The 12,244-nt window shown below is 36.6% G+C and overlaps 1 protein-coding gene across 2 annotated transcripts in view; it reads right to left on the minus strand.

Moving 5' to 3' along the window:
- Nucleotides 1-587: 587 nt before the first annotated feature.
- The window catches only part of LOC108739794 (snRNA-activating protein complex subunit 3-like), a 31,380-nt gene continuing 19,723 nt past the window's right edge, over nt 588-12,244 (minus strand). Inside the window, exon 5 of one of the 2 annotated variants that reach the window (XM_025973577.1) lies at nt 588-1,945. In XM_025973577.1, the coding sequence (XP_025829362.1) occupies nt 1,586-1,945 (360 nt within the window). In that variant the 3' untranslated portion in view covers nt 588-1,585. Of the gene's footprint in view, nt 1,946-10,837; nt 11,735-12,244 lie in introns of those variants that run through there. The other variant, XM_025973576.1, reaches the window with a different exon arrangement.

Here is a 12,244-nt window from a genome sequence, read left to right on the forward strand (position 1 = left end):
GGCTGGAGTCAGCATAATGAATCGAGAGAGCTGACGCCTTTGATCTCCTGTAGTACAGAGCAGGCAGGAAAGTGTGTGTGTATCATCGATCTCATAAACTAAACCCAACTTTTCGCACAAGTATCAGTGAACCCCCTGACGACAAGGTCGACAGCAGCAGTTGACAACACCGACGTGATACATTCTGCGGCTGTACCAGAAAAGTAGAGATGTTATCAAGACGTTCTTGACAACAGAATCCTATTTCAACGTCACAGTTCTCACGAAGGCGTGGAAAAATCCTGCATTGGAACCACTACACTTCTGATGTTGGTCCTGACACGCGCAAGACAGGTTGAATCGATTTTATAATAGTTCACGCGTTCACAGCAACACTACACCTATACATCGCGTATATAGGTGAATCACAAGCTAATCGATATGTCGACAAGCCTGTGTCCTAAGAAATTGAAGCTTCAAATTTACAAAGACAATTTGCGTGTTAAATTGTCCTGAGATAGATGTTATAACACATTTTTTTGTATTTGTATTTTTTTTACAACATAATTTTCTTAAAAGTAAAATTATTAAACAAAATCGTCTTATAATACAACCTTTATTTTATATTATTGTATTTACACTATTAATTAAGTATGTTCAACAATTGTGTCTGCAATTCATTTAACTTCTTCTCCACCTGTTCCACTCGCTTTCTACCTTCCACCACCGACCTACTGCTGTTTTCACGACATTCTTCAGGTCCTGCAATTCTTTCTCTTTCCGCTTTATTTATTCCAAACATGAAGCGTCCTTCATGTCATGTTCCTTTATTTCACCTTCCCGTATTCACTTATCCCATTGAAGAGTCTTCAGCGCTTCTCGCACCTGGTCTACAAGCTTTGAATAATTCAATGGACCGCCCGACACTCTTCTGTTATACGTCCGCTTCTTGGGCTTCATACTTATGGATTTACTGCCCCTGCCGCCGTTCGCGATGTACTAGCCACAGGCACTGCTAACCTTTCCTACATCTCCTATGCATGGGTTTCCTCCACCGACCATTCTGTTTTGCTCGCCAACTGATCGTTGTGGAAGAACTCCTCTAGCATCGCTGACAGCTCCGACTCGTCCCAGATAACTGACACATCATCCCCATCACACTGAGCCACTTCAGCCATTTTACTTAATCGCTTCCTCCATACTTCTCTTACTTCTTAAATCACTTCAGCCCCTCTCTCATAATACCATCACCCCTTTTCCATATTCTCCCACTCCTTCTGAAAAGCATAAACTTTACGAGGAAAATTCAAACTTAAATAGGCTACCCCACCATCTAACGATAATTCCAGAAGGTCTAACAACTTCTGGTACAGTTGATAAAAGGGGTGAGTTGTAACTTCCTTAGCTGAAGAATGATTTAGAAAGACGTTCCGAATGCCAAAAAGTGGTAAGAAGTTGATGGACAGGTCATCGACTTGATGCAGTGGCCCATCTTTATTACTACTAATGGTAAAGCAGTTTTTATTGAAACAAATAGAATACCTTTTCGGAATGTTTTTATTCAGTATTACTTATTTTTAGTTTCACTCTTATGTTAAACGATTAATTATTTATCATCATTATCATCTTCAATTATTTCAGAAAACGCATACGCTTTGCAAGAATCGATTTTCCTGCCGTCGACGTAATGATAAGAGTCGAAGCATTCTTGACACATAAGCATATGTTCGTTAGGTAATCTGTCACATTCCGTGCAAACAACTTGTGCGTTATTGGTACCGCAAATGGCACATTTCCTCGAGTATTGCCGGTTCGTTGTCATAACGTAGGGATAGTCATATGGACAAAGGCAGTCGTCTTTCATGAGCAAACGAGCGTCGGTGAAGACCACTAGGTGTTCACAGTTGCCTTGGTGCACATACACATATGGATAACCGATACGAGGTTTTAAATCCTTGACGAATGTCTGAAACAATTCAATAAATAACTACCTACGTCAATAAATACAGGTGACGATCATTATATTGTCTGTAGCCAATGTCTATGGCGTGCTGACGAGAACGAAATCGTGGCCCACGTCTGAGAGTTTCAACAGATCACAAACCACGAACTAATATTCGATTATCTACAATCAATGGTTCTTAACCGGTGGTCCCTCAAAGCACCCGAAGAATTCATACAAATTATTAAAAATATTAAACCTTTGACAAGTCGACGACGCATCAATATTAAAGATTCGGTACAACATTTGTTAAACATATTCTGTAGCATTAAGAAGAAGGTACTTTACGTTACGGTATCAATTTTAACACTGGAACCACTTGGATGCGATTGTCGACATTGTAACCACAAAAATTCCAGTAAAACAATGTAATTGGTACAACAATTTCAAAATATAAAAATAAAATAAGTACAAAAAGTACTTTTAGTTTTGAATAATTTTATACGTGTTTTATTTATAGAACAAGCTTATTAGCCAAAGGGTTGGTGGTCCTTGGCAAGACAAATGGTCCTTCGTAAGAGGTTAAGAACCACTGGTCTACATAGATAATACGAATTCATTTTTCATAGGTCGTAGATGCATGTACAAATTAACAAAGGCATTTTACGATATATATTATACTGGGAAACAAAAAATGGGGTCTGTAGAAGAAAGAATTTCCAGCATCGTGCTGGCTGGTGTATTACATAACTTAAAAAAAAAGAAAGTGGAAAACGGTTTTTCAGTTAGTTATGTGTAATACCATATCGACATGTTACAACCAATAGTAGCGGTGACGTCGTAAAAATACATGTATGCTAGAGCATTATTAGTTTTCGTTTATTTTAGTAATTCATTTTTTCTTGGCGATTGTTGTTTATACAAAGTGTCTAGTTGTCATTTTCTGCTGCAATATTTTAACATATTTTGATACAAAAAATACTTGTGGAAAAGCACGTTTCAAGTAATGCATGCGCCTTCATTTCTTGTCAATATTAGTGTATCTCAATTGTGATTTTGATGAATGTTCTATAAAACAAACAGTATCCAGTGTTTTCGACTCGACCCCATTTGTATTTTCAGGACACACGTAACTGTTTCGAGTTATTGTAGACGAGCATTTCGCGAGTATCATGTCGTGAGTGGTATCGAACAATAAGTAGCTAGATGTTGCTACATATATGTGCAGAAAACATGAAANTACTATTGTAATGTTCGTGGACTTAACAAAATTAACTTTTAAGACTGATAACGACAAAAACTATTTATTTACACTAATTATTAAAGAACTTAAAAATACTGTTAAATTATTACTAAACATAGGTTATGAATTATTCTATTTTTTTACAATACTGTTAATATATCACTATTCACTGCGCTATTTATTTCACTGCTATCACTGTCAATTTATTTCTGGATTCACTTCAGCAACGGCCAATTTATTTCTACTTCTCTTGGCGATCGTCTCTTCCTTTGAATACTCTTTTGTTTCCTTTCTGGATCCCTCTAGAAACATCTGGATTGTTTATTTTTTTTCTTTGAACTGTTTAACTGCTTTCGCAGAACGCAGGTACGACACATACATTTACAAATACGGCGCAGATGAAGAAAGGCACCCGCAGCTAGTCGGCGAATCGATAAGCCGTTCACGCACACGTGTGCCCGATCGCACACAAACACACTCGTACTCGCTACACTATTTTGCAGGAATGAGACCTTATGTTAGACTACACATTAATGCGTATATAAATTGTTTATATTATAAATCCCGATAGGAACTGACGATAAGATGGTGTGCACGCGCCTACTTAAGTTGTCCTACGAAATAACTAAAATTGAGTAGTAAAAAGACCAGAAAAACACTATTAAATGAAATGAAGTGAAGTGATCACACGCATAACTCTGCAAACCTATAGTGCCACACAAAGAAGACAATAACTAATACAGAAGAGAATTAATATAAAGTGTAAACATTTAGAACAGAAAGGTTAACTATCGAGAATTATAAAATCAATACCCTACCCACCCAAATTACGTACATGTGAGAAGGAAGCTCAGAGAACCAGGAAAATCATTAGTATGCTATATAACAATGAAGATAACCACAAAGAAAATTTTAGCAAAACAAGTAAAGAAAAGACAAACATAAGAGAAAAAGATAGCCAACTTGACCACATTCTAGAAAAACTGAACCGGTTTTCCATGGCCTACAATAAAGGAAAACGAAAATCTGTATCAAGTGGTGGAAAATTTCCTTAATAAAGAACTCCAAGTAGATTGCAGAATTGAAAATGTCCAATCAATCAGACCCCGAAAAGTACCGCTGATATTGGAAACTAAACTAATAAACTGGAACGACAAGAAAGATATCTACATAAATGAAGACCATACAAAAGAGGAAAACAAAATCCAGCAACATATCCGAGCCAAAGCAAAAGAGAAAACGCCTATCGGAAGGAAAACAATCACAGGCTATAAAAAGCTAATTGTCGACAACGACATGGATCTGGGAAGAAACAATAAAATACTTGTAAAGAGAGATCAACACAATGGAAAGGAACATACAGAACAGCAGCAACAACACACACAAGAGAGTCCTACACAAACACACCTTTTTCGTCATTAACGCAGCCATTAATGAAAGACACCAAAAAATAAAAGCAACAGACACGAAATAGGCGTACTGTTCTGGAATCTGCATGGATGAGAGCGACTATTTAACATAACAAACACAGAACAGGACAAACATGTAACAAATTGTAATGTAATGGCCGTAAGTGAAACGAGATGCACACAGGAAACAAGAAAGCTACCACAAATGTTCAAACACATTAAATGGATTGACCGAATAGCCACCCAAGAAAGGGAAATGGGAAGGACTAGTGGTGGACCGTCAGTATTATATGATTCTGTTGTAATCAAAAATGTAAAAATTCTACAACAATATGAAGGGTGGATAAGCTTTATATGCCAAATAAACGGCCAATTATCGTCAGTGTATATTTGAGAAACCATCAATACGAACACAGACTAAGCATCCTGGAGGACCATGTACGAGCATGCGCAAAAAAAAACAGTAATGATGCGGAAGCGTTTGAGGGATACAATTTCGAACCAACAAGGCACGCAGAGGACAAAACACTCAATAGAAAAGGAATAACAATACTAGAAACATTTAAGCAATTGGGACTAGTTGTGCTGAATGGCAGATCGCTCTCAGACATATTGGGAGCGCCAACATTTGTGGAGACACAAGGAGTAAGTACCATCGACCTCGTATGGGTGAGTCTACCAAGCTTAAAGTTTGTAATAAATTTTGAAATCCTGCCAATAGGTTTATCAGACCACACCTAATTAACCATTGAGTAAGTCCACAACTCATAAAAGTCCTACAAGTTTACTATTCCGAAGCAACAACCAAAATTAGAACAGCATCATGATGCAAAACAATAGAAATAACATTAACGGAAGGCGTACTACAAGGTGACCTACTATGCGCACTTCTCTTCATAGTATTAGTAGGAGACATCATGGACTTCTTCAAGGGAAAAGGCCATACAAACGTAGACAAAAGAATTGAACTACTACTGTTTGCGGATGACTTAGCAATACTAGCAAATGACGTTGTCGATCTCCAACACAAGCTAACAACTCTGCAAGATAATACCGAAAAGAAGAAACGACGGTCAATATAAGAAAAAACGAAAGGTACGGTATTCATTAAAGCGGGAAAAACCCAAAACTAAGGAAATTCCGCTACAAAGGGGATAAAATTAAGATGGTCCTAAGTTTCACCTACCTAGAAGTGCAGTTCTTATAAAACGAGAGCAAGATTAGCTTTATCCACAGTCTCGAATTATATGATAAGAACAAGAATGACACAGTGGGACCAACATATGACACTCTTCAATGAACTAGTGTCTTCAGCTTTAATGTACGGAGCGGGTATATGTGACCTCAATCGCGCCAACGAAATAGATATTGTACAAAGGAAATTCATAAGAAGTGTTCATAGAACCACACCAGGCTACGTAATACGATGCGAAAGTGGGGTCATATCATTAGAGCAAATAAATTACCAAGAGGGCGCTAATTTATTGGGCAAAATTATTACAAATGATTGACGATAGGTACCCAAGAAGGTGCTACGTTTGGCTGAGAAATTTAAATAAAACTCCCACAAACATAGAGAAAAGGAACTGGTGCTCGTCTATAAGAAAACTTCTAAATCGCGTCGAACGCGACGTTCTTTGGGAACAAGAGGAAGTCTCAGGACAACAAGTACTGCGCGCCATACCAAATATAATAATCAAAATCACAATCACAACAGATCAGTACACACAAGACATTACAATAATTTCAGAATCAGAGTATATGCCCACGTATAAGTACATCAAAGATCAAGGAGTACCATCGAGAGAACAGTATGTAGATTGGAAAATCCCAAAAAAATTCAAACAAATACTAGCCCAACTACGCCTAGGAAGCCAAGAAATTCTAGTGATCAAAATAGAGAAAATAAAATACGAGATAGACATTCCAACAGAAGAGAGGAAGAAATGCTAGAACATATTGTAGCGACCACGACCGTGATTGTGTGCGATGGGGCATACAAGTGTGTGAGCGGCTTATCGAGTCGCCGACTAGCCGCAGGGGCCTTTCTTCATGTGCGCCGTATCTGTAAACGTGTGTGTTGCACCTGAGTTCCGGGAAAGCAATTAAACAGTTCAAAGAAAACGAAACCAGTTGTGTAAATAGATAGAATAATTACCTAAGTTTAGTAAATAACTTACTAGTGTTTTTAAGTTCAATAATAAATAATTATTAGTGTAAATAGTTTTCTTCTTAAAAGTTAATTACAATATAATATGCAACTGTCCGGCTTACGAATCATTCAGAAAAAATTTCATCACGAAAAACACAATTATTGAAGTACATAAATGACCAAGATTAAGCTTGCAAACTAGTATACTTTGTTCAAAACTGTTTAAAAGTTAGATCGTTCATGTTAAGCGAGTAGCAATTAACACTGTACAATGTAGTTACCTAAATATCAAATATTAAGCTAAGTAGAATAATTAGTTATGAGATTATGTTTAAGTTCCTTGCAATGGGCCCACGGTCCCAAACAAGTATGTAAAATAAATAAATAAATAATATTATAAATCCCCAGCTGGCAAAAGGCTAGAAGAACTTCATCCTTTTGATAAGGCTCCCACTCCGTTCCACCCAATATATATGGATCATATAGGACCTTTTGTTAGGAGCAAGAAAGGAATTTCACAAATATTGGTCGTTGCTGACGGATTTATGAAATTTAGCATCATTGAAGCAGTTAAGAACACAAAAACTAGGCACGTCCTTAAAACAATGAACCGTTTCTTCGACATCTTTAGGGCATTGGTACGAATAAGTACTGACCGAGAAATAGCATTCACATCCAAAACCTTTGAATGTTTTTGTCTTACATTCAGCATCAAGCGTATATTACGTCTATCGTCGTATTATCATGAGAATGTATTGTTATTAAAACATATTAGAAAGTAAACTAATTGGACCGTCCTCAAGACAGTGACTACTTTCGAAACTTAACTGGCGCTGCGAGTAGGATATCCAGACGGTAAGACGATACGGTATCATTCAAGATTTTTACTGAGTATACAACGAACTTATATGTTTACGCGTATCGTACTTCATTGGGTATCCAAGTTAGAAGATTCATCTGGGACCCTATTCACCAATACCATCAGAGATAGATACTATAGACTACACCACCTACCCCTTCCAGGCATCCAGAACATGCTACTGGTGATAGTATGGTAAGAATCGTTTCCTTTTTCCAACTTTATCCTTTCTTTTATAACATACCAGTTATGCGCTTTTAAAAGAATTTTTTTTAAATGTCTATAAATTTGAGCAACTCCGAAGAATTAGTTAAAATCTTACAAGAAAATTTAAATCGGTTAGATTCATCTGTAGATTCTCTTTATCATTTAGCTATTAGTAATGATAGGAAAAATATAGCTGAAGTTAGGCAATTAGAAATGAATATGGCTAAAGAAATGCTTCCTGAATACTCTGGGGGAGCCAAAAAATTAGCCTACTTCATTAAACAAGTAGAAAATTACATTAGTTACTTTAAAAGACCTGAAGAAAATTGCTTATTTAACACTCTTATATTTGAACAAGTAAAAGCAAAATTGAGCGGTGATGCAAAGAGATGTATTAATAACAACAAATTGCCAAAGATTGTCAGATCTGAAAGAAGGCCTCCTTCATCGTTTCGGAAACCCGTGATCAGAAGAATTACTTTTAAATGATCTTACAACATGTTACCAAAATAATTCTGAATCTTTTGAACAATATTATAAAAATGTAAAAAGAAAATTACAGATATTATTAGAACACATTAGTATTAGGACCCCAAAGATATATTAATTAGTAAGAACATGTATATAGGATAAACATTAGCTACTCTTCAAGCAGGAATTCTTGAACCGTATTGCAGTCATCTTCTAAATAGTAACGTAGTCTCTTACATGCAGTGTATGAATGCAGAAATTACGACAATGATAAATCTTAGATCAGATTCATGAATTTCATGAGAAGTCGTTCCAAACAGTTTCCTACCCTAAAGAAAACCATCACAAACCTACATAAAATCCCAATATCAGACCAAATTTTTATCCTCAATTTAATCGCCCAATGCTTCCCTCCAATCAACCACAATTATCTAATAAATTTTAGAGGACCTATAAACATTCAACCCCGTCCATCAAAACCACATTTCCTAACCAATAGTCAAGGTCAAGTATTCGGAAAAAAATCAACTGAATATGTCCTATGTCCGTTTCCATTAGAAATATGTTTCTTAAACCACAACGAAACTTTTTCAAACCACAATCCCGACCTACTTTCATTTCTGAAGAAGAATCAGATGCTGCATATTATCATCCCATTATTACTCTGAGGATCCCTCATACGAAGGTTATTTAGAACATCCCGTAGAAGATAGTTATGAAAAGGAACATGAACCGAACTTAGATGTAGAGGGAAAATTTGAAAACTTTCAGATAAAAGCTCCGAATATATACCATAATATACCATTTTTTACAGAACTAAATTCACAAAAATTTAAGCCTTTTAGACAAACAGCAAAATTTTTTTTTACATTCCTGTTAATATTTCTGAAGGTCCTGTATTAATTCCCGAAACTCGAACAGATAAGTTTTGTATTTTTGAGTCAATCGCAGAATCACGTAACAGCTTTTGTAAAATACCTTTTCCCGACGATTAACATATCGAAATTAACTTTCATCTTCCTATAAATGTAATAAATGTAACGCCCCTCGTAAATGTAGAATTTAAAAAACCACGATAGACTTAGATATTAAAAAGGTAATTAGGACAGACCATTTAAATCTTGAAGAAAAAAACAGAAATAATTACTAATTGCAATAAATATAAAAACGTTTTTTTTTTTTTAATGAAAATTCATATTTTTTTTACAAACACTATAAAGCATAAAATTAGGACAGTAGATGACGACGGAATATACTGTAAATGGNAATCTGTGGGTGTTAGAGGTTTATCTCCGTGATGAAGTTCGCACTCCGAACCATCATATAAGAAGGAAGGCTGTATTTGAAGAAGGGTATATAAAGCAAGTTTGCAACAATATTGTAGATGTTGAAGGAGCATAAACCATCTATATATAGTGGAAGTTGTTATGAAATAAATAATGATGTAGTGTGGAAATAGACTTAATGATCGCAAGACATAATAGTGGCGTATATATGTGGAGAAGTGTGTCAAGGTCGAAAATATTGAAAAAGAAAAGATAATGAAAACTTAGTAAAAGGCTGGAGTCAGCATAATGAATCGAGAGAGCTGACGCCTTTGATCTCCTGTAGTACAGAGCAGGCAGGAAAGTGTGTGTGTATCATCGATCTCATAAACTAAACCCAACTTTTCGCACAAGTATCAGTGAACCCCCTGACGACAAGGTCGACAGCAGCAGTTGACAACACCGACGTGATACATTCTGCGGCTGTACCAGAAAAGTAGAGATGTTATCAAGACGTTCTTGACAACAGAATCCTATTTCAACGTCACAGTTCTCACGAAGGCGTGGAAAAATCCTGCATTGGAACCACTACACTTCTGATGTTGGTCCTGACACGCGCAAGACAGGTTGAATCGATTTTATAATAGTTCACGCGTTCACAGCAACACTACACCTATACATCGCGTATATAGGTGAATCACAAGCTAATCGATATGTCGACAAGCCTGTGTCCTAAGAAATTGAAGCTTCAAATTTACAAAGACAATTTGCGTGTTAAATTGTCCTGAGATAGATGTTATAACACATTTTTTTGTATTTGTATTTTTTTTACAACATAATTTTCTTAAAAGTAAAATTATTAAACAAAATCGTCTTATAATACAACCTTTATTTTATATTATTGTATTTACACTATTAATTAAGTATGTTCAACAATTGTGTCTGCAACTCATTTAACTTCTTCTCCACCTGTTCCACTCGCTTTCTACCTTCCACCACCGACCTACTGCTGTTTTCACGACTTTCTTCAGGTCCTGCAATTCTTTCTCTTTCCGCTTTATTTATTCCAAACATGAAGCGTCCTTCATGTCATGTTCCTTTATTTCACCTTCCCGTATTCACTTATCCCATTGAAGAGTCTTCAGCGCTTCTCGCACCTGGTCTACAAGCTTTGAATAATTCAATGGACCGCCCGACACTCTTCTGTTATACGTCCGCTTCTTGGGCTTCATACTTATGGATTTACTGCCCCCTGCCACTGTTGGCGATGTACTAGCCACAGGCACTGCTAACCTTTCCTACATCTCCTATGCATGGGTTTCCTCCACCGACCATTCTGTTTTGCTCGCCAACTGATCGTTGAGGAAGAACTCCTCTAGCATCGCTGACAGCTCCGACTCGTCCCAGATAACTGACACATCATCCCCATCACACTGAGCCACTTCAGCCATTTTACTTAATCGCTTCCTCCATACTTCTCTTATTTCTTAAATATCTTTAGACCCTCTCTCCTAATACCATCACCCCTTTTCCATATTCTCCCACTCCTTCTGAAAAGCATAAACTTTACGAGGAAAATTCAAACTTAAATAGGCTACCCCATCATCTAACGATAATTCCAGAAGGTCTAACAACTTCTGGTACAGTTGACAAAAGGGGTGAGTTCTAACTTCTTTAGCTGAAGAATGATTTAGAAAGACGTTCCGAATGCCAAAAAGTGGTAAGAAGTTGATGGACAGGTCATCGACTTGAGATGCAGTTTTTATTGAAACAAATAGAATACCTTTTCGGAATGTTTTTATTCAGTATTACTTATTTTTAGTTTCACTCTTATGTTAAACGATTAATTATTTATCATCATTATCATCTTCAATTATTTCAGAAAACGCATACGCTTTGCAAGAATCGATTTTCCTGCCGTCGACGTAATGATAAGAGTCGAAGCATTCTTGACACATAAGCATATGTTCGTTAGGTAATCTGTCACATTCCGTGCAAACAACTTGTGCGTTATTGGTACCGCAAATGGCACATTTCCTCGAGTATTGCCGGTTCGTTGTCATAACGTAGGGATAGTCATATGGACAAAGGCAGTCGTCTTTCATGAGCAAACGAGCGTCGGTGAAGACCACTAGGTGTTCACAGTTGCCTTGGTGCACATACACATATGGATAACCGATGCGAGGTTTTAAATCCTTGACGAATGTCTGAAACAATTCAATAAATAACTACCTACGTCAATAAATACAGGTGACGATCATTATATTGTCTGTAGTCAATGTCTATGGCGTGCTGACGAGAACGAAATCGTGGCCCACGTCTGAGAGTTTCAACAGATCACAATCAATGGTTCTTAACCGGTGCTCCCTGAAAGCACCCGTACAAATGATTAAAAATATTAAACCATTGACGAGTCGACGACGCATCAATATTAAAGATTCGGTACAACATTTGTTAAACATATTCTGTAGCATTAAGAAGAAGGTACTTTACGTTACGGTATCAATTTTAACACTGGAACCACTTGGATGCGATTGTCGACATTGTAACCACAAAAATTCCAGTAAAACAATGTAATTGGTACAACAATTTCAAAATATAAAAATAAAATAAGTACAAAAAGTACTTTTAGTTTTGAATAATTTTATACGTGTTTTATTTATAGAACAAGCTTATTAGCCAAAGGGTTGGTGGTCCTTGGCAAGACAAATGGTCCT

This window comes from Agrilus planipennis, unplaced genomic scaffold (assembly GCF_000699045.2).
Source record: "Agrilus planipennis isolate EAB-ADULT unplaced genomic scaffold, Apla_2.0 scaffold43, whole genome shotgun sequence".
In the NCBI taxonomy this organism is placed as follows: domain Eukaryota; kingdom Metazoa; phylum Arthropoda; class Insecta; order Coleoptera; family Buprestidae; genus Agrilus; species Agrilus planipennis.